The following is a 24521-nucleotide window of genomic DNA, read 5'->3' as shown; positions in this document are numbered from 1 at the left end:
TGGTGTCATCAGAATTAAATTTCCTGCCGTTTGCTGGGCATTCTCACTGGTCAAGCAGTTACGGATTAGGTCCCTCTGCCATCATGAGAATAACGTTGTTCCGGAACATTACCATACTATAAGATTTATCAATAGCGTGTCTTCACATGTTAAGAACAAATATGCACATGACCACTGGGATCAGGTAATCAATGCAATAAGAAAATAAATACTTGCAGAAGAAAGTTGTTTCTACTGATTTCATTTAGAAATATATTTAGAAGACAATGCATAAATGTACAGTACATAGCAAAACAGAAAGACATTTTTTTTAATAAATATTTTTACTATCAGATCAGATGTATCTCTTAATCTGGATTTACATACAGGTAATCTTTTAGTTTGCTTTCAATTAAATTACATTTTATGATATTCACATTAGAATTAGCATCCCTCTAATAACTACACAAATGAGAGCAAACATTTCTTATCTGATGTACAGAACTGTGACAGCCATGCCTCGTATAAATAAGACCCTTCAGAATAGGGTTGAATAACAGAGAACCCCTTTCTGTTTTAGCACATAAACACCATTCTTCAGCACAAAGGTTATGCTGAAGCCTTTTCTGCAATATATACTTTCCACTTTATCTCGGTGTTTTGATTTCAGTCAAAAAACAGACCCACCCTTTTTATTTAAATATAGATGTTCAAATTATTATATGCATAAATAAATCAGAATATTTAAACCATATGCAAATTAGCTGTAAAGCATTCAACATTGCACTGAAGACAAACTGATGCTGTTTCAACTTCTGTGGATAATCAGGACACAAACACTGTCTAGTAGAAATAACTCCACCTGCAGACAGAACAAAGAAGAGATATATGGGTGATTACACAATTCTTCCTTTAATCAGTCAGTGATATTATGCATCCAGCACTAGAGACTTCCTCTCCTGTTAAAAGCTGCTGTAATCCAACAAAAGGTTTAAAAAATAAAACAACTGGACTTCTATTCTGAATCTGAAGACATTTCGCTTCCCACCCTAGAAGCTTTGTCAATTTAAAATGTCTGGAGTAGTGTGGAGTTCCAAGCTTTATAGCCCTTCAGGCGAGGCCCCATTGGAGCTTGGATTCACATGTAAATTCACCTGGAACTGGCCCAAACAATGGAGAGTTGTTAGGCTCATCGTAAACCTGGCTCACAGGAGAAACGTTGTGGTCACCTGCATGGAGGTGTGAATTGGGGGGAAACTTGGCAGGAATCAAACCTATTGCTGTGCTGTAAGTTTTTGAAAGTTGAAACCTGAGCCCTCCTCTGTTTAAAGTAGTTTTTTCTCGCTTCTCGTAAACGGCTTCCTTCAACCCCCTTTCAAACCATCTGTCTTCTTTGTCCAAAATGTGAACATGTTGGTCCTCACAGAGTGTCCTTTGTCCTTAAGGTGTAGGTGGACAGCAGAGTCTTGTCCTGAGGAGGTAGCTCTCCTGTGTTGAGTCATGTGTCTGTGGAGAGGTTGTTTGGTTTCTACAATATAAAGATCAGAACATTCCTCACTGACTGAACTGCAGACACCACTCCACTCATCTTAGGTTTGGGGGTTTTGTCTTTGGGATGCACCAGCCTCTTTCTGAGGGTCCTGTTTGGTTTTATACTTGATTTTTTTTATTTTTCTACTTTTATGTTCTTGGTTTTTAAACATGATGTCCTGGATGAATGAGAATCTTCACCAACAAGCTGCTGTAATCAGCTTTATTTCAGCTCTAATGGTGATGTGTTGAAGTAAACACATCTAAGAAGGAAGCTCTGAATATAGGGCTTGGGATCTGCGTTGCATTGTGGGACGTGGCGGCCATGTTGATGGAAACGCAACGTTAAAATACCTCTGACATAACGTTGTTGAACGAAGAGACGTAGAAGTAGAGTTGAGAAAGAATAGATAGAAAAAATATGTTAAAATCCCGAAAAGGATCTGAAATTTACCGGGACACATTAAATAGAGAAACCAGGGACCGGTATGTTGACAAAATCAGCATTATTATGGAGCGCCGACGACGACTTGTTGACACCGTTTTGCATATCGAACGTCTTCGGCTGCCTTGTTTGTGGTGTGGGTTTCTCACGTATTTGAGCCTTTTCCCGCTGCCGTTTTAGTATTTATGTGCATGTATGTTGTGTCGCAGTTGAAGGAAAGAAACAATGTAGGCTATAAAATAAAACCGTGCATCTTTAATTTACCAGAATGAAAATGCAGGGAGCACACTCTCATTGACATCGGGATACTGTGGAAAGTTATGTTCGGTCGACTTAAAGGCGCGATCCAAGCGAGCCGACGACTCTTCGTTATATCTGACACTTGTTCTCCGTGGTTGCGCCTCCAGGCAGGAAAGCGGTGGAAAGTTAACCCATTTTCTATGTTTTTCCCATGGCGATCATGTGTTGCGCTGTTACAGCCCACAACACAGCAACGGTTTACCATGGTTGAATCAAGTTAAGGTAAAGTTAATCAAATTAAAACATGGCTGAGAGAGGGAGTACAGTACGCGGTAGTCATAGGCAGTAGTCTGAGTAGCGGCGGCGGAGGCATTCAATATGGCGGCCACACAAAGTAATACATCATGAAGCCCAAGCCCTATTACACTAAAATTAATGTTTGGCTACAGTACAGAGGTATTAGTAATGGATTTAATGGAAATCAATTTTTCTTTTGAAACATCAGCTAAGAAGCACGGACGCTGTTACAGAAAAAAATCTAAAATAATGATTGAAAGGCTGTTCAAATATGGTTAGAGCACTCCAGCAGAGTTTCTTCCATATTAAGCCACATAGTTCTGCAATAAGAGCCAGTGATTTACAATAAGAAGGACCTTTGGTTAAGGAAGATTTGAGAAACTTTTGAACAGCTCAGAGGCAAACAGGGAGGAATTCAAACCCAAATCGAGGACATTGTCAATTGGTATTGGGGGGTATTTTGGATCCACACGATACTCCAGCCTTCCTATGTTCTTTGCAGAGGAGGAAGAGTTTGGGGACTACGGAAAAGGGTGATTTCTTCACAATGTCAGCAGTTTCTGAAGTAGTCCAAAAGATCCTCAGTGCCAGGACACCATGGTAGACATGAGCTGTGTACAGTGTGTCAAGGATACTTTTAAAGACTATCGGTCCTTGTGTAACCAGGGCTAGAGCAGTGTCTCCATTCTAAGCACAAAGTCTAAGCACTTGTTTTCAGTGCATTTTGGAATCTGGGTTATGGTTGCCACTTGTCCCTGATCCTGACAGTTTGGGCATTGATCCAGTCTGTCAAGGTTGAGAATAGCTGAGCAAAAAGCAAAACTCTTGATTTACTTGTCCGTCAATGTTTTAACTCTCATCTATGATCGTTAGAAATAGATCATGAATGAAAGTAGAAGAAACCAGATGCAGGCAGCTGAAATGATTTTGTTCCAGGTGAGCGTTAGGGTTCGGTGCGCCATCATCCAGAGGCGTTTGAAGTACAGTCAGTGCTTTCATGTATTGAAAAGGGGTCAGTTGAGGTGGTTCAGGCATTTAATCAGTGTGCCTCTTTGGCACCTCCCATTAGAGGTTTTTCAGGCATCTCCCTCTGCCAGGAGAGCAAGAGACAGTCCCAACATTTTCTGGGTCTGCTCCACTTCATTCTGGGTTATCCCTTGGGTCGCTCCCCCAGAAGCATGAGTGTTCTGAAGGTTATGAGGATGTCATTGTTTCCCTCAAGGACCCAATCTAATGACTAATCTTACCTATGGATTTTGACTTTAATTTCAGGGTGCAATCAGAGTGCTCTCAGAACTTTTACAAAAATTAGCTTATTCCTGTTGAAATAAAAGAGTTAACAGTCTGAGATGACTTTCCTTTTACACCTTGGGGAACTGTTGGCTGTATTCCAGTTTTATTTCCTGTAGACATTAACACAACAGCTCTTCACAGCAATACAAGCATGAACAGAAACTTTGGGTTCATCTGATTGGCTGTAGACATCTTTCTGCCCAATAAACAGGCATATCAACATTGCCATAATGTGGAATGTGTTCAAAGAGAAGCTGTAGGGTTACACCAAAATCATTATTCTTATTTTGTTTTGATACCAACTGGATTTAGTTCAACGCAGCTGACTCACTTAAAAAGTCTACTTACTTAAGCGTCTTCAGATTGTAGTTTGGACTCTTCTCAACATCCAACAGCTGTTGGACATCTGATAGGCTGATTTCATTTCCTGTCAGGTCCAGTTCTGTCAGAATGGAGGGTTTTACCTTCAGAGCTGAGACCAGGGATGCACAGCTGATCGCTGTCAAACTGCAGTTAGATAGTCTGAATAAAGAATAAAACATGAGTTGAAGCCAGTCAGATGCAGTTTAAAGCAGTCATATTTATTAGGATTTATCATTAATGCATATAAAGAAGCTCTTTTAAATTTGTAAGAATTTGACATAGTATCATAACTTACTGTTTCTTTCTTAAATAAATCCAGTATATTTTGCAGTGAAATGTTGTTTTTCAGTGTTTTAATCAGTAATTGGGTGGCTTAAAAAACTGTAGCATCATTTAGTGACACAATATTTGTGACTGTTACTTTGTTACTTGATTCTGGATGTTTCCCACTTGCCTGATTCACATGAGAGGGACTTATACACACTGGGATAATGCTGCCCTGTTAGAACAGCCAATTAAATGACCTACCATTCTATTTTGTTTATTCTTTCCTCTTTATTATGTTTTTTTAACAGTGGCTGCTAGTTTTTGTGTTTGTGGCAGAAACTAGCAGAGAGGCCACCAAGACCCAGGGCGCAAATGTTATCTCCTGTATGGAAGGTCTTAGGGTGTGTCTGGGATTCCTGGGTCCACTTGAAACGATTCAGTGTAATTATGGATAATATGTGTAATTCCAAACTGACATTCAAGTCATTGTTTCATGTTTTTTTGATAATTTATTATTTTACAAAATGAGTTTAAACAGGAATACCCTGTGGCTACTACTACTACTACTAGAGGAGTAAACAGCCTTACCACAATGATCCTAAATGTGGATCTGAATAATAAAAGTTTTGTGTAATCACAACTTCCACATCATTTTAATGAGCGTGCATACAATAATGGTGTCTAACCTCAGTGTTGTTAGTTTGCAGGCTGGACTCTCTAGAAAACTACAGAGCTCCTTCACTCCATTGTCTTTTATCTCTTCATTCCAACTTAGATCTAGTTCTATCAGATGGGAGGTGTTAGAATTCAAAGCTGAGACCAGAGCAGCAGAATCTAACTCTGACAACCTGCAGCACTGCAATCTGAAAAAAAAGAATAAAAATATGTCAGATGAAGCAAACAGGATACAGTATAAGTCTATTAGAACAAGACAGAGTCTCATGAACATTAGGGAGCACAAATGCTGCTGCTTCAATTAATACGTAAAGCCTTTTTATAAAGCTGCATCTTCGCTCCACCATCGTTTGATAGTGCTATGAGCGTTAATACCATATCGATACAGAATATTAATGTTGATTTAAAGGCGTTTTGTATAACTTTAGAAGTAACCGATTTTAGTGAACGATCGCTACAGTGACCCCTAGCCTCCCGGAGGTATAATCACATTAGTAAAATCAAGCGTCCCTAAAGTTTACAGATTCTTACTGAGAACATCATTCTTAAAAATGTTATTTTGTCAAATAATGTTTTGTTTAACTAAGGATTTGCATTGTGAATAGGTTGAAACACATACCAAATGTTGTTCTGAATTAGTTAGGCTAATTTAAGCTCATTCCATGATCTTTAAGATGAACTTTGGTTCTTTAACTGAGATAAAATCTTATTTAATCAAATAATGTTTTTAAACTCAGAATTTGCGTTGTGAATAGGTTAAAACACATACCAAATGTTGTTCTGAATTAGTTAAGCTAATTTAACTCCATTCCATGTTCTTCAAGATTAACTTTGGTTCTTCCACAGTGAAGTGAATCTGCAGTGAAGCCGGATTCACTCAATTATTCTGATGATCATGACGATGATGATCAACCACATTCTTTTGTCATTTGTGCTCTTTTGCATGTAAATAGTTCCTTATCTTAGCTTGTTTTTATCTTAAGTTTGCTTAGTAGTTTAGTTAAGTTTCACTAGCCTGGTAGAGAGGATTTATTGATTGAAATATTGTGTTAATTCAGATAAACAGCATTACATAGTGATGTTCTATAGACGTTCATTTTGTTTCTGTTATTAAATTCTTTAACTTATTTACATAACATTAAATAACTTTAAACAATGTATAATTGCACAACATAGTCTTTCTTATCTCTTCATTGCATGACACATCCACAGCTCTGAACATGTCCCTTGTTCTTGAAAATAGGTACCAGAACACTTCTCCATACCTCAGGTATCTTCTCGCTCTCTAAGATCTCAAGCGCAGCCTAGTTCTTTCTTCTTTTGCACTTCCATACCCCCACCAGTATTTCATGAGGACCAATACTCTTCATCCATTTTAATGCAAGCGTTACTTCATACTTTTTATTTTTTGCTACTTCATGATCCACAATGGTCACTTCTTCTGGTCTTTGTTCTCTCTAATTTTCCTCCATCATCAACCCTTCAAATTCTCTTTCCATCTTGCTATCACACTTGTCAGTACATTTTCAACTTCATCTATAATCACCTTAACTTGCTGAACATCCTTCACATCTGTCTCTATGCTTTGCCAATCTGTATATGTCTTTCTCTCTCTAATTACTGTCCATCCATCATACAAGTCATTGTTTGCCCTTTGTCTGACTTTAGCTACCTCTACCTTCCCTTCACATTGCACCTTTCTGTTCTCCTGGTGACTCTATTTAGTCCTTGGTGTCCCACTTTTTCTTGGCTGATCCCTTTCACTGAACACACTCCAAGACTTGCTCATTCCACCACCAAGTTTCCTTGTCAACTTTCCATCCAGAAAACATACCAAGTACTCACCTACCTGCCTCCCTGATAGTATCCCCTTTCCTAATCAGCGCATCAGGTGTTACTTGATCAAACTTCTACTTCTTCTACTTCTCCTTTCTATCCATCACTTGTTCTTTCGTACACGGGTCTAGCCAGCAGGCTTCAAAGATGCATCTAACTCAACTCCATGCAGCTTGCCTTTTTACTGACAGGAAGTCTGAGCGGCAAATACACGGACCAGAGTTTTTAATGACCAAATGCCAAGGTTTTGCATCTCTGTGGGGATGTTGATTGCCAGAACACCAACTTGGAATCCCTTGTGGAGACCCTCATCCAGTTTACTGCTTTTGTCATGGTGTTGCAGCATCAGTCCAGAAGGATGGGCGAAAAAACCTGGATTGGATTCTCAGAGAAATGGGAAAAGTTGGTGGTTGGTCCAATGGACTGCTGGCCAGTCTAGACATTGGGATTGAATGTCAGCCTTCTAAGGCTCTATCCAAATATCCTTAATATTACCTCCTAGGTCCTGCTCTGACGTCATTACCTGATGGAAATGCACATGGATGATGCAAGTCAAATATGGGCCTACAGCCTTCCAAAAATTAACTGTGAACTCTCTTCTCTTCTGGGTTAGGAGTTAGGAGTGGGCAGAAACTCTTTATACTTGTAAATCACCAGCCTGCACCAATCTGTCAGTGGGCATCCTCTCAAACTTTAACCTAACCAGTACTGGACTTTGCCTTTACAAATGTCAACTGATGACCTCTTGGGAGAAATCCAATTTTTTGTTGTCTCTGCTGGGTCCTCCCCTTTTGTCTTGCGCTGTGTGTGATTCTCCTGGCATGACCCTCTTAGCTCCTGGTGTTCTTGTCAGATCCTTTAGAGCAGGGGTCACCAACCTTTTAGAAGTCGAGAGCTACTTCATTGGTACTGTGTCATATGAAGAAGCTCACTTCTTCACAAAGAAGTGGGCTTCCACCCTACCCCTGCATCGCCCCATGACATGGCCACTGAGTACACCTGATGGCTATCAGACTATCCATCATAGCGCACCTTTGTTAAAGTTAACACATTTCTACTTCTGAGCTTGCTGCAATTGGTGCTGCTTTTGGTCTGAAAGGACCATTACTCTTGATTAGTACAATGATCAGCCATGAAAATATGTGTCTGACCTCAGAATCTTTAGTCTGCACAGGGGACTCTTTAGAAACCCACAGAGCTCCTTCACTCCTGCATCTTTCATGCCTTCATTCCCTTTTAAGCGTAGTTCTTTGAGATGAGATGGGTTAGACTTCAGAGCTGAGACCAGAGAAATACAGCTGTTCTCTGGCAACGTGCAGACCTCCAGTCTGAGAAATAAAACAAAATAAAACAAGATAAGACAACATAATACTGCTTAAAAAGCAGAAACATGACTGAAATAATGAAAAAGTAATATTAGAATAAGCTGAAAAACTGATGCCTAATATTGTGTCCTGAAAATCCTGTTTAGAAGTAGATATAAAAAGATGCTCTTCTGATATCTGTTGTTTCTGTAGAACGATTCTGAACAAGATTGCTAGGTTGTGACCTACTCTCCGTCTCTTGAGATGGCGTTTAACAACAGCAGTATTGAAAACAGGGGGCAAGATGTCCATTTGAAAAGAAAAGTTTACCATATTAAGATCAACTTTTGTAAATTAGTCAAATAATTTTTGATAGCATATGTGTATTAGGCCTGAAAGGTTGGTTTCTGCTATAATTGAGAAACTGATATGCTTAGCATCTAGATATTATATATATATATATATATATATATATATATATATATATATATATATATATATATATATATATATATATATTAGGGCTGGGCAACGATTAAAATATTTAATCGCGATTAATCGCCCTGATTAATCGCGATTAATCGCGATTAATCGCATTGTATTTACAAACTCCAAGAATGAATTCAAAAGTAGTGTAAAGAGCACTTTTATTTTAATGTTCTGCTGCCATATGAACAAAAGTGTTGTAACATTTGTACCACTTATTTTATACTGGATATTTTCAACCCATCTATTGAATTTAGTGCACTAGTTGATCTTTTCTTCATAAGAGAACAAGCACTGCAGCCAAAATATGGCCTTTTTTGACCTGCTGTATATTAGCCAGTCCCTAAGCTTGATGTATCATGAAACTGTTGACCTTTTGGGTTTTGTGGTTTTTATTTTATTATTACAATTTAATAATAATAATAATAATAATAATAATAATAATAATGTTATGTTCAGTGTTTTTTCGCTAATCCACCTCTTATTTATTTCAATCCTTATGTAATTTTGTCTGTGTTGTATGCACCTGCCTGTTGCTTTAATCCTATAAATTTCCCCGTCGTGGGATAAAAAAAGGATTAACTAATGTTATCTTATCTTAAATAACACTTTTTAATATATGTACTGGGTTCTTTCAAGGTCTTAATTACATGTTATGTGTGGGCTCCAGTAACATCCATCCATCCATCCATCCATCCATCCATCCATCCATCCACTGATCTACCTGGATGTTCCCTGGAGGACTGAAACGCCTCAGTCAGTGACGTCTGTGGGTCTGTCGGGGCAATGAGAGAAGTTTCGTCTCCTCTCTCCGTTTCTGGGGCTCGACGTTTTCATGTTTTTTCACGTGACTAGATAAATTTATTGTGTTTCCACTTAAATGAACCGGCTTTTTACAAAACATACAGCTTGATTTCATTTACGGTATTAAAATAAAGCCGAACGGTGCTACTTCCTCTGTTCATGTTTTTTCGCTGCTGCGTTCTCTCTCAGCTGTTTGTGTATTAAGTTTGTGTGAGAGCTGAGTGCGCGGGCCAGGCTGAGCCTGCGTGCTGATTGGCTGGCGCCGCTGAGCCATGTACGAGAGGGGAGGGGGAGCGAGAGAGTGCTGCCGTGAGACAGTGCGCTGCAGTCAGCGCGCGTGCTGACTGACACTGACTGAAAGCATGATGTGAGCAACATGCGTTAATGCGCGATAAAATAAATATCGCCGTTAATAGTCTAATGAATTAACGCGAAATTAACGCGTTAACTTGCCCAGCCCTAATATATATATATATATATATATATATATATATATATATATATTAGTGCTGTCAAACAATTCAAAATTTTAATCGCATAATTTCAATAGTTAACTCTAGATTAATCACAAATATTTTATCTTTTTATTTTTGAAAGCGTAAAAGCCTATTTGGACATTTTGATATGCAATTTTGCAATAGATGACACTAGTAAAAACACATGCTTGTACAAAAACTAATTTTATTTTTTATTTTCAAGCACTTTTCAAAATTGGAATGAAAACATCTTGGTGCCATAAAATGTTAAACTCTGGCCAATAATGGCGAAATCGCTAATCAAACACCCTGATGTTTACACAATGTGTAAACAAATGTGTAAATAAATAAATATTTCAAGTATTTTTTTTTTGCCTCTTAAACAAAGATAGACATGGTATTAAGCATTTACATAAAGTAATACTAATTTTACATTTTAATAAAGTCTAGTTCTATTAGTTTTTTCTCTCTCTCACACACATCTAATCCTGAGCTTTCACACCAACAACAATAATTTCTTCATATATTTTTGCATTAAAGTATGGTTTATAGGTTGGGTTTCTGCAAAGTTATCAGCATGTAATAACTCATCTTCAGAACCAATCTCTGCTTGAAACGGTGATCGGAGCCGCATGATCTACTTTCAGCAACATTGCTCCCTCTGCTTTTACTCCTATCGGCTCCTATGTCAGGATGCATGCGCTCCAGGGCGTAATGAGGCGGAGGGATATTTCAACTAGTTATACTCACTGTGTCTGTAGTGCAGCAGCGCCACTTATTTTAGAGCCCAAATAAGCGACTTCACTTTCAGAAACAAGCCCAAAAAACTGCAACCCGCAACTCGTGAAATTTACAAGCGACTTTAGAAAAAAGAAGACCAAAGGCTTGGCGACAGTGAGCGTGGGTCTGTTTTGCTACAGTCTCTAACGTTCTTGTAACTATGTAAATCGCAGAGGGTAAAAAAAAAAAAAAAATATATATATATATATATATATATATATATATATATATTCACGTTAATTCATTAGACTATTAATCTAATTAATTAACTTTATCGCACATTAACGCATGTTGCTCACATCAGTGCTTCCCACAGGAATTTGCTCAGGCTAGGCGGTGAGTTGGCGGCCGGAGCGGATCACTGCTGGCGGAGCGGGGGGGACGGGGAGCGTTTCATCTGCATCGATGTCGTCGGTGAAGTCGCTTCTCGCTTCAAAGTATCCATGTATTTGCTGTGTTCACGTAAAATAAACATGCAAGCATATCGACTTAGTTTTTTTGGGTTTTTTTTTGGAATGTTGGTGAGGCGTTAGCGTGAGTTTGCTACGGGAAACACTGCACATGCTTTTATTTTGTGAAGGACTGTTGCTGCAGTGTAGGGGTTTGAATCAGAACAGTAGGTGGCGATAATGCGCCAATAACCTCGCTGTCAGCCTAGCCTTGGATTCAAACAGGAAGAAAGGTGCTGGCTGGAAAAAGGAAAACGCGGAAAAAACAAAGTCACAGAACTTTTAAATTGACATTTTCAGTTTAAAGTTCTTCCAGCAACGAATATGACAGAAACAAGTTAGTTGTAACCACTGCCAAGGTAAACTTTCTTATCACAGGAGCACCTTGAGCTTAACATATCACTTATGCCAAACACGCTATAGACATCACCAAACAATTCAATGACTCAGAGAAGCTAACCAATGTAATGGCGAAGTGGATAGCTACTGTAGACCTTTTTTGTGCTTCACACTTTGTTATTGAACATAAAATGGTAATGCTGCTCCCTGCTGTTACCTCAGAAATTGCCTGTTTCTGGTAGATTTTTTCCCCATTAAAAGAGAATTTCCTGTCAGTGGCAATAAGCTTTAATTTATTATTATTGCTATTTTTTGTTTTACATGTTTAAGTTGAGCTTTACACTAAGTATGTGTTACTGATAAGTGCTACAAATGTTACAACACTTTTGCTCATATGGCAGCAGAACATTAAAATAAAAGTGCTCTTTACACTACTTTTGAATTCATTCTTGGAGTTTGCGCATACAATGCCATTAATCATGATTAATCAGGCAAATTATGCGATTAATCGTGATTAAACATTTTAATCGTTGCCCAGCCCATATATATATATATATATATATATATATATATATATATATATATATGAATCAATACTAACTAACCTCAGTATTTCAAGCTTGCAGTTTAAACTCCTAAATCCAGTACACAAATGCTCCACTCCAGAATAATTTAGCTTGTTCCCACTCAGGTCAAGTTCTGTAAGATGAGAAGGGTTGGACTTCAGAGCAGAGGCCACAACTTCACAATGGGTCTCTGATAGTTTACAGTCGGCAAATCTGTGGATGGAACAAAAGTGAGTATATCAAGCAATTTGTATAACACACAAACATGTGATGACTAATTGATGTGATAGTGATAATAAAAGTCCTATCCTTGACCATGTTTCATCTCGTACTTTTATTATATTTGACATGGCGCAGTGAATTTCCCCAGTCTAATTTAGACCTGCTAATTACAAGAAAAGAAGGTTTTGAGGTGACGAATTTCTCGTAATGTACGTGCAAAATGTATCTTTACTAATTTGTCTTTTTTGGCTGGTACAGATTTCCAGTCATCTTTGACATTTTCCCTTTCAATTCCAACGTTGTCTGATTCAATTCACAATTCCCAGATTTTTAGAAAAATACCAAGTTATATTCAAAAACATTATTCTAATTCATAAGTGAAACCTAAAAAATATAATCCTGTTCATGAAAGAAAAAATAGGCTCTGCTTTTGTTTACATTATGACAAAGAATCCTACCAATCTACATGAAAAACAGAGAAGACAATGTAGACTTACCGAGCCTTTCTGCAATTCCTCACTGCTGGGATAAGTCTCTGTCGTCCCTCTATTGATGTTCTGTACTTTGTCAGATCCAACTCCTCCAGAACCTCCTCTGACATCTGCAGCATGTAGGCCAGAGCTGAACAGTGGATCTCTGAGAGGAACTCTGATCTGTTTTCTGACTTCAGGAACTCTTGAATCTCCTGATAGACCGAGAGATCGTTCATCTCCATTAGACAGTGGAAAATGTTAATGCTTCTGTCTGGAGATGCTAATATTCTTTGTTTCTTCAGGTTGTTGATAACTCTATGGATGGTTTCTGTACTGCTTTCTGTGTGATCCAGCAGGCTCCTTAGGAGTCTCTGGCTGGAATTGACACAGAGGCCGTGAAGGAAGCGAACAAACAGGTCCAGCCGCCCATTTTCATTTCTGAGGCATTTTTCCAGTACATTCTTGAGGAAGTCTTCCAGTGGTGAGTCACTATTGTGTTCAGTCAGAAAGTTCTTCAAGACCTGTGTGTTCCTGTTGGTGAAACAGTCGATTATGTAGACTGCAGCCAGATACTCCTGAACACTCAGGTGAAGAAAGCAGTAGACTGGCTTCTGGAAAATGACACTCTCCTTTTTGAAGATTTCGGTACAAACTCCTGAGTACACAGAGGCCTCTTTTACATCAAGACCACATGCCTCCACGTCTTCTTCATAGAAAATGATGTTTCCTTTCTCTAGCTGTTCAAATGCCAACCTTCCCAGCATCAGAAGAACTTCCCCGTCTGTCTCCATAGGCTTCTGTTGACTCCTCTCATGTCCTTCATGATACTTTTTCGTCTTCATCTCAGTCTGAACCAGCATGAAGTGTGAATACATGTCAGTCATGGTCTTGGGCAGCTCTTCTCCCTTCTCAGTGTTCAGCATGTGCTCTAGAACAGTAGCAGTGATCCAGCAAAATATTGGGATCCCACACATAATTTGAAGGGATCTTGATGCCCAGATGTGTGAGATGATTCTGCTGGAAAGCTCTTCATCACTGAATCTCTTCCTGAAGTACTCCTTCTTCTTCGCATCAGCAAATCCTCGTACTTCTGTTACTCTGTCAACACATGAAGGATGTATCTGATTGGCTGCTGCAGGTCTGGAAGTTATCCAGATAGTAGCTGAGGGAAGCAGGTTCCCCTTGATGAGGTTGACCAACAGCACATTGACTGTTGACTTCTGAGTGACATCAGTAAGGAGCTCACTGTTAATGAAATCCAGTGAAAATCTGCTTTCATCCAGGCCATCAAAGATGAGCAGAATCCTACAGACAGACAGCTTCTCTGCTGGGAACCTCTGAAGTGTTGGATAGAACGTATGGAGCAATGAGAGAAGACTGTGCTGCTTATCCCTGATTACATTCAGCTCCCTGAATGAAAGCAGAACCACCACACTGATATCTTGGTTCTCCAAGCCCTCTGCCCAGTCCAGAGCGAACTTTTTCACTAAGAATGATTTTCCAACACCGGCGACGCCATTTGTAAGAACCAGTTTTATGACTTTGTTTTGATCAGGTTTAAAGATTTCGTGGCACCTGATTGGATTATCCATAATGATCTTGACTGATGTCTCCAGCTGCATCACCTCATGTTGGTTACTGACCTCTTCATTCTGTCCCTCTGTTACGTAGAGATCGGTGTAGATCTTGTTAAGGAGGGAACAACCTCCTGGCTTGTCTACTCCCTCAGTCACATGTTCATACCTCTTCCTGAGACTAGTCCTATATTCATCTAAAACCTCCCGCAGATGAACATTTACTGAAAAACAGAACATAAGATAAAAAAATTAGTTATTCTGTGTAAAGATATGTAAAGCATTCAATTCATTAGCAATTGTTCTGCCTTGGTCCTGTTCTGGAAGTCGGTTTCTTTGGTGAAAAATAAGCAATGTTCTCTTGTAGTTCATCATTATTCAAAGGACACCAGAAAAAAACTACTTATTTTCTTAGTCCAAACACAAACAAGACAACATTTAAAACCACAATGTTTTACTATGAAGATCCACAAGTCCTGAGACATGAACACAAGGAGACACAGAGATGTCCAGAGTGTGGAGTTCTTGAGGGCAGCTTTCCTTTCTGCTTTCGCTACATGTATGCTCACTACAAGGGATTGCAGTTAATCACAGCAATATTTAGCTGGATAACTGACTAAGGAAAGCTTTTTAGCAAAGAAGTTGAGAAAATTCTTACAGATTCCAATTGAGGCTTCCAAGCTGACTGACTGGGGCCAATTATGGATGAAGTTTATAGTGCTGGTGAGCTCATGTAACGTGTGCAAACAGGAAGACTCCATTACTGAAAGAGGTTTTCTTCTCCAAATAGAACCAATCAAAAGCCAGTAAAACTAACTACCCTTGTGAACACTGTACTGCAGCAGCTGAGGTCCTGTTTTAGCTGAATCCACATCTGAGTCATTTGCTTTTATATTCTTTATGCAGTATTGCGGCGTATCAATTTAAAATCTTATCCAAACGCCACGGCCGGCTGAGACAAGGGGTAATGGCCACTGATGACGCGTCACGCTGAACCATTATGCACGTTGATGTCGTTTTATTTTTCCATCTCACGATCTTAACACAAAACTTTTACCTACATTATGAGCCGTGCATGGATACATCAAACCGTGCGGTTAACAGAAAGTTTCTCCCCAAGCTCACCCAGCCGCCTTAATCCAGGTCGCTGTTGAACTCAGGTGAGCAAACAAACTAATACAGATGACACCACACCCACGGTGCCACCCACAGATACCAGTGACGTCACATGCGGGTGCCCATACACCCATAGAGAGGATATTATTGTCAGAAGAGCACAAGACGTACAGCAAAACAAAGTATGGCTCCTACTTGCAGTTTTTTGTGAAGTATTGACAGGGGACCCAATTAACAATACACGTCTCTCAAACGCTAATCAATTTAATTCAACACATCTAATTAATATTTAGATATGTATAACTTGAGCATTTTATCTCAGTCGGATAGTCTGATTTAAATTCCTGAACGTAAATTCCAAAAAACCTTGGTTTGAAATAGAAATGCACCGATCAGATACCCGGATTGGATATTGGCTCTTATATTGACTAATTAGCTGGATCGGATACCAGATGAATGATGCTGATCTAGCATTCCAATCCAGTATTTTTTTTTTATTAATGTCATAGACAGCAATACAGTCACAGTGATATTGTCACTTCAATTCTAATTTTGCAATGCCGGGTACATCATCATCATAGCTCTCAACTCTCACGCATTGACCGTGTGACACACGCATTTCACTAACTTCACACGCTCACACGCAACACATGGCATTTCACACGCAAACATGGAATTTCTCACGCATAAAAATCACAAAGCCCATCTGGGCTGCGGACGACAAAACTCCGCCTTCTACTGAGCTGTTTCGGCTTCTTTCACAGCTTGTGGCCATCAGTAATTTCTGCTGCAGTTCTTTTTAACAGAGCAGCAGGAAGAGTGATCAGAGTTATGAATAATTTTAGTCTTAACAGTGGTGAAAGTAAGCCGGTAAGGTCCTGTACCGCGTACACAGGAGGAGGGGAGGGGGCGGAGCTGCTGCGAGATGACCGGTTCATTCAGAACCAGTCATGGCTGCACGCTGATCATAAAAACAGTTCTGCTAACCAGATGCAGTTTAAAACGCCACTTGGTCAGTTTATAAGTTTCGTTTTTATTAATTCTGCATTTTTTAACTACATGCACCGTATTTCTTTGCCTCCGTGCTTGCTCCTCTCCCCCCTCCTTTCCCTCGGACTCGGAGCAGGTGCTTTCTGGGCGTCAGTGCGCCCAGAGCGCACTGACGAGAGCAATAGAGATTTGTCTGGTCAGCGCGGCGACTGACTGAGAAACCTGTCGCTGTGAAAGGTGATAATGGTTATAAACTGTTACAGTCTAGAAGTGCATTGAGCTGAAAAGAGGGATACACCAGCAGCTGGATCGTGTGTAAAGATGCAGCGGGAACCTCTGTGTGCTTCAGTGTTGCTGCTGAGGGAATCATAAAGGCTTGATGAAACTCAGCCTGATTCACCAATCAGGTTATAGATTTACAATGATAAACAACCCATAGATGAATGTGTAACAGTATAATAATTCGGTCAATAATTAAAATCTACTTAATTTTATTCAGTATTATTTGAACTTATTTATGTTTTAATCCATTAACTGAACAATTAATTAAGTATTATTATTATTAAGTATTAATATGTCTCTTTCTCTTTTTAACACAAGTAATACATGTCTACTTCATTGTCTGGTGGGATAAAAATGAGATGGAGTTGACTCCACCGGCTCTTCCAGGGTCCGGTTAGCCCCGCCCCAAACAAGCCCCGCCCCCAAATTAGCATAATCTCACTCCTAACTTTTGATAAAAGTTGAGAGGTCTGATCATCATGCAGAGCACACAAAGCAGCTAATCATGAGCAATCACAGAGCAACATGAAGTAAGTGCTTCTGTGGATGGCCAAAGTGGATCTAGCTCACACGAGGCACCGAAAGGTTGGACAGAGAAACTAAAAAGAAAGGTTACATGGTTATTGGGAAAGGTTTGTGTAACGCGTCCACATGGTGTTCTTAAACACAAAGAGCTAACGGTCGTAGCTCATGATAGCATTATGATACCATGTCATTGGCGATGTGATTCGAGTGTGTTTTTATGGTTGTAACAAGCGTTATCTCCACAAGGGGTTTCATACATTGATGGGATATTAATGTATGTTATCCGACCCACTCATTATGACTAAAAATAAAGCTGAAGTCTTTAAAGTTAGCGCCAATAATCCGCTAGCCAAAATGCTATTAGCTTCTGGTAACTTGCGATTTCCAGTTAGTCAAATACGGTCGGTTGAAGCATTAAGCTTGTTTGTTTCGCTCCGCCGTTGTTGATAGTGCTATGAGCCTTATTACCGCATTAATATGGAACAATGGAATTTTGTTGACTTTAGGATTAGCCGATTTTAGCGACCGATTGTTGCAGCGACCCCTAGCTCCCGAAGGTAGAATCGCATTGATAAAATCAAGCCTCCCTAAAGTTAATGATCTTACTGAGCAAATCATGTTTTGTGTAACTCGAGATTTGCATTGTGAATGGGTTGAAACACATGCCAAATGTTGTTTTGAATTAGTTAAGCTAATTTAACCTCAATTTACATTCTTTAAAATGAACTTTGGTTCTTTAACTCAAACAAAATGTTATTTCCTCAAATAATGTTTTGTTTAACTCAGGATACACATTGTGAATGGGTTGAAACACATGCCAAATGTTGTTCTAAATTAGTTAAGCTAATTTAACTCCATTCCAAGTTCTTTACATCAGATCTGCAGTGAACCAGGATTCACTGAGTTATTCTGATGATGATCAACCACTTTGTTTTGTCTTTTGTTTGTTTTGCATGTACATAGTTCCTTAGCTTAGCTTGTTTTTATCTTCATTTTACTTAGTAGTTTAGGTAAGTTTCACTAGCCTAGTAGAGAGGTATTGATTGAAATATAGTGTTAATTCAGATAAACAGCATTATATAGTGATATGCTCTGAATGCATTTTTTTTATTTCTGTTATTAAATTATTGAACTTGAAGAGAAGTTGTCACTCATTTATTCTGTGTGTGCAGGTTTTGCTGTTAAAAGATCGCTAAGCCTCATATCATCCCTTTCAACTATTGTCCTTATATCAGCTTAAGAACTGATATTTACCAAACAATACTTAACAGACAGTTATTTATTAAACATTAAATAACTTTAAACAGTTACTAAAGTAAATGTAAAGTAACTAAGTAAATGTGACTAGATACTACCCACCTCTGGACTAATCTGGCCAGCAGGACTCACTTTGGCTTTCGCTTTGTTATACAACAAACTGACTTCAATTGTATTGAAGAGAGGCAAGGGGTAGTCTGGCTGGCCAGGCTACCCCTGGACAGCAGCAATCAGCCCCATACCCAATAGTAGTAGTAATATATCATCTTTATTGTCATTGAAACATACATTACAATAAAATGTGTTCTCTGCTTTTAACCCATCACCTTGGGGAGCAGTGGGCTGCCATATGTGGCGCCCAGGAAGCGTTCTGGGGTTAAGGGTCTTGCTCAGGGACCCAGAGTGCAGGCACTGGGGATCGAACCGGGTACTCGCATCCTTCTCTGAGTGCAAGCAGCTGCTCTAACCACTCGGCCACGACCCCTCCTCAATAAACTTTGATGCATGAATTCTGTATTCTACCCCACTGATGAACATCAAGACGCCCCAAAACAGTGTTCCCTCTACTTCTGCAGTATAGTTTTGTCTGCTCCAAATCAAGTTTCACTGGAAGTGAGAAATCTACCACGACCTTCTTGCAAGATATTTTCTAAATGTGTTGTCATTTATTTAAAAAGAAAGACCCAATTTAGCACATCTGGCTATAAAGTATTTAAGAAATTCAAATCCTGGCTCTCTTGTGATTTTATGTCAATAGTTTGCTGAGGTGCTGAGCTGTTTTGATAATACGCAAAACAATTTGAGTGATAACATCTCCAGTGTGTCGACCGCCCACCGACAACCAGAGAAAATTTATCAACCATGGCTTCCTCTCAGCAACCTGGTAAGGATAAGTAGATACGAAAATGAATGAATGGATGGATAGATAAATGTTTTGTTTGATTGTTATAACTTATAAGGTCACGTTTTATAACTAAACTTTGTGCTGTGCAAATGTTTCCACCCCAGAGCTGTGGGTTTGATGAACACAGTAGGTTACATCACACAAACAGTAGGTTGCAGAAAGCAAAATAATGTTTTTGCCAAACTGGCAAACACTCTATCACTGTGAAAGATAACATATCAGGTGAAAAACACAAGATATCATTAAATCATGATATTCTGTATTTTATGGAGGATTACATTGTATCTAGAATTCTGTAAATCTGTCCTTTCTCAGTAGGACATTTATAGTAATCGTAAATCTTCATTTTGTGGTAGAATAACTAATAACTAATAATTACTATGTTACTAAACAATAAGTTAACAGAAATGTCATACCTTGCACAGTACTGCTCTGATGTGCCGCCTGCAGTCCAGCGCTACTCCTTGATCTTTTTTCACACTGAGGGCAGGAAGAGTACTCTGATGATGTTGACTGGTCCCAGTGAGAGGTGTTGCACTGTCCACATCTGCTGGAGACTGGATCCTTCATGACATCCTGACATAAAGCACAGCTGGACGGCTGCCTCTCTACACAGACATTGCTTCTCTTCCTCCCTCTGTGAAGAGACATTTCTTAATGTGAGAAAAAACTGACAGTGTTGATCTGATCAATTCAAACATCTCTGACTGCAGAGGAAGATAAATTCATCCACTATGAACCCCCCGGAAAACCAGAGGCAGAAAATAGAACTTGCATCCAGGCAGTCATTGACAGAATTATTGGTGCTTCTCAACTAAATAGAAAGAATGTTGTACATTTTCAACGAGAAATTCAAATGAACTAAATGGTAGAGCCACATGAGAGTCAATGTTGAAACAAATACATTCAATCACTTAATACAGAGGTAAAGCACCGGGATCCCCTTAGCGGGCCTGGAGTGGAAACCAGAGGTGACACTGAAAGGACCAGGTTTCCATGGCCAAGAGACAAGACACACACAGAAATAAAAAGAAGACAGCAAGACAGAAATGCTGTTGGTAAACCCAAATAGATCAAAAGTTCAGGCTGTAAAATCAGTAATAATAATAGTTTTCTCACCTTGTGTCAGAGGGCTCCGCTTCATTACTGAAGCTTGGAGGTAATTCTTTAGAGTCATCACTCTTCAAAGACAAGACACTGGATCCTGGGGACGTTGTTGTCCACTTCTGTAACTGACCTCTGAAAAATCCGTCATTCAGATCACATCAATAACTGAGAAATCTCCTGATGAAAACCATTGAAATTACATTTGCAGCACAAGGCAAACAAATCGGGAAATTATCAAGAATACATTATCTTATATACATTTATATATATATATATATATATATATATATATATACACACATTTATATATATATATATATATATATATATATATATATATATATATATATATATATATACACACACATTTATATATACACACATTTATATATATATATATATATATATATGTGTGTGTGTGTGTGTGTGTGTAACTTTGGTTTCTCTGGAGACTCAGAGTAAGATCATCAGGTGAAATAGTGTACCTTTTCCCAGCTAATAAATTCAGAATGTGAAATTGACAGCCAGACAACAGCTGACTTCATAGCATTGGGTTCTTATTTCCATATACTGTATCTAGGTAAGATCTGATTGGGCAGGGTGTAATTTGTATTAATTTGAATTACATTTAATGAATTTAAGAATTACAGATATGAACAGCTGCGGCATTTATGTGGCTTTAACATCAATATTAATGTAATGAACACTTTTCTAAACCTCACACAAGGTTCAATCAATAGAAGCAAAGGGAGTTGATATGAGTTGCTAGGACATTTACAATCTTAGCCAAAAGAATTTGCTAAGTAGAAAAGTTGCTCCTGAGTAAGAGAGAATAACTATAATGCATGCATCACTGTAATAAACCGTAATTAGATTTTACATTAAAATAGAATAAGCTAAGTTGACAAATAATACCATGTCAGAGTCAGAACTGGCCTAAGATCAAGAAACCAAATCAGAACCATTTTCTTACTTTTTCCCTGATGGCCCAGCTTCCTGACTGAAGTCTGAAGGAGCTGCCATGGATCGGGATCCTGGAGAGCTGGAACTGTTCTCTGCTTCCTCCACACAACTGTCCAACTTCTGGACTTTAATCAGTCAAAGGAAAACAAACAAACAGTAACACACATTTTTTTTTCAGATTTGGTTCAAGCCTGTTTTCTTCAGTGAGCGGCTCCCTGAGCTGTCCTGTAAAGACAATAGCTAACTTCAATCATATCTCTGTGGAGTCAGAGAAGCCAGATTTCAGCAGGTAACAGTTTTTTGTGTATATGGATCTGTGGGTTCTGGCACCACATGTGCATCATTCTCTGGCTGTCAAACTTTCCTTTACCAAACACAAAAAGCAGTAGGCTGCAGAAAGCTTTGCACCTGTTTCCAGAAAACTTAAAAGCAGAATTAATATGAAATCAGCTCAGTACAAAGTGAACTATATGAAGGAAGCAGAAATTCAGACAAGAACAGACAGACCTTTTTCTGTGGTGCCTGCTTTCCGTTTCTCCATGGATTCTCCCTGATTTAGCCCTTTCCTGTGAACCTGTTTTGTGTTTTCTTTTTCCATTAAATATATTGATTTTATTAAGTGCAGGTCAAATTTCTTTAACCAGATCCCCATCATCTTAAATACTCATTAGATCATCATATAGATTTTTAATCAATTTGAAGCCTAATTATTTGTCAGTTAGTCTTTAAAATTTTCTATAATTTTCTTAACTCTTTTACAACTCTTACATTTCCATTTAATAAGCTTCTGTTTTTTTGTATTATAACCTGACCATTAACAATTTGGAAAGAATTTTCTTTATTCATTCATTTATTACCAATCTGGTGTTGTGATCCGGTCTAGAAAAAGCAGCAAAATATCCAAGCCTAGTGCATGAAGAGGTCACAACTTCCTGTCAGCAGTTATTGCATAGTTCGCATTAACAACTAAGCAACAAACGATCTACAGCAGCTAAAGGACTTTTCTGATACACATCATGTGCAGCTCACCTGCTCATTCTACAAAATAAAGGGGTTGTAAGACTGAACCCTGCTTTCACCATAAAATAGTCTGTCTGTCAGATCTCAGCTGAAATATGTCCTTATTTGGGCATCTAAAATTAGATCTATTTTATATTATGATCTAAGTAATAGTTATTTAATTTCAGTTTTATTTAAACTATTTTTGAAAGTCTGCCTTATTTTTGGAAGACCATTGTCCTACTTGGATTTGTCTCAATAACATAAGAGACAACAGGTAAATGTTTCACACGTCACACGGGGGGGCGGGAACACACCAGGTGAAAATGTTTCACACGTCACACGGGGAAATAAGACACACCCGGTGATCTGTGAAACTTTCTGTTTTAAAAAAATAACAACATTTAGATAAAAGAAACAAACCACACATGAGACAACCCACTGAAATCTCAGAGACAGAAAAGCTCTTGCAATGTGAGATAATCTCCTTTTGTTTTATAAGTGTCAGGAAACCTGAGAGCAAAGTAGGAAGAGGACAGCGAAGCTTGTAAAGCAGCCATTTAAAACAACAAAGTTCCCAGTTTGACGACTGAAAAAGTCGTTTCAAATATGCTTTGATAAAAGATTAATTCTTGTGGCACAAAGTTTTTGTTTGAACACAGATACAAGCAAAAGGAAATCTTTGTCATTTTTAGCTGACAAACAGGACCAGTACTCCTAAATCAGTCAGCGTCATTTTGAAGAAGAATCTGAGTTCTATCTCTGTTTTTCCATCCACAGTCCACAGGGACTGACACTGTGACAGGTAAAGAAGAATAACGAGTTAAACTCACCCTGTTTCGGCTTCTTCTTTCCTCTGCTTCTGTCAAACTGTCCTTACTTTGTTATTTCCTGATTTACCTGAGAAGGAGGCGGAGCCTCTACCTGAAACAAAAAAACAACAAAGCAAAACACAACACTTTCACTTTCACTCTGCCCTGTTTCATTCAGCAGCTGGCAATTCTTTAGGTTTAGAAGATTACTCAGCTTTTATGGCATTGCTTTAATTTAAATATATTTTACTTTTTGTTTGTGTAGACAGACTTTTTAGCATCAACCCTGGAAGTAAATTGGAAAGCTCACATAAACTTGTACTTTGACAAATTGTGCTTTGTTTCTGTTTTGTTAATTTTCTCTGAAATCACTGTAAACTTTAAGGGAACCTTTTATTTTATTTTCAATAAACTTAAAATAAACAGATTGTATTACATATCACAATCTCTTCTAAAAAAGTAACTCAGAGCGTTCTGTCACAATGCGTTGTTTCAGAAGGGCAACCCAACAGCACAGTTGAGTAAAAGTCTTGGTTGGAGGTCTTGGAGTACTAGATTTGTTGAGCAGATTTGTGAATCTTGACTCAGTGACAGCGTGACAGAAACACCTCTGATTCCTGCACAGCGCTGAGTGATCCACCAGCTAATACCGTGTTAGTGGTGGTTTCCGTGGTTTTTCTGTTTCCGTCAGCCACTCCTACATGAATCGAGACGTGGACGAGCATTATGTGCACACATTTCCAACAAGTGAAACAAACAAATAAATGTTGTGTAACTAAATGCCTGAGTTTAAAATATGTTTGATTGCACTCAAATGAAAAGAACCACTTAAAGTGGGAAATACTAAAAAGCAAAATGAGAAAAAACTATTATACTTTTATATTAATGAAATATTAACTTAAATGACACCAAAATAAAACAAGATTTAAAATCTCTATTCCATGTTCTTCTCCTGTCTCCTCTGCTCTCAGTTTTATTGCTCTATGTGTCTATCAAGATAATGAGAACCAATGTTTTTTTTTGTTTATTGCATACTGGTTGTTGTATGTATCCTGAAAAGAATTTCACCACGGTAACACGGCGACAATAAATAATCTTTGAATCTTTGAGAAGCTGGAGTGCAAGCTCCAGCAGAAGAAAATCAGAGATGTGAGGTCAGGCATTAAGA

General features: G+C 38.6%; 1 protein-coding gene across 1 annotated transcript; it reads right to left on the bottom strand.

Moving 5' to 3' along the window:
* Positions 1-698: 698 nt before the first annotated feature.
* Positions 699-23434, bottom strand: LOC105920489 (NACHT, LRR and PYD domains-containing protein 12). Its single transcript, XM_036130822.1, has 10 exons — positions 23375-23434; positions 21553-21667; positions 20592-20711; positions 19889-20109; positions 12849-14622; positions 12169-12342; positions 8077-8253; positions 5101-5277; positions 4133-4306; positions 699-841 (listed from the first exon to the last, which is right to left on the bottom strand). Exons 2-10 carry the CDS (start codon positions 21600-21602, stop codon positions 823-825), a joined length of 2886 nt encoding a protein of 961 aa, XP_035986715.1. The 5' UTR covers positions 21603-21667; positions 23375-23434; the 3' UTR covers positions 699-822.
* Positions 23435-24521: the final 1087 nt, after the last annotated feature.

This window comes from Fundulus heteroclitus, unplaced genomic scaffold (genome assembly GCF_011125445.2).
Source record: "Fundulus heteroclitus isolate FHET01 unplaced genomic scaffold, MU-UCD_Fhet_4.1 scaffold_385, whole genome shotgun sequence".
NCBI lineage: Eukaryota > Metazoa > Chordata > Actinopteri > Cyprinodontiformes > Fundulidae > Fundulus > Fundulus heteroclitus.
The sequence above is the reverse complement of the archived record's forward strand: the minus strand, read 5'-3'. Positions and strand labels throughout refer to the sequence as shown.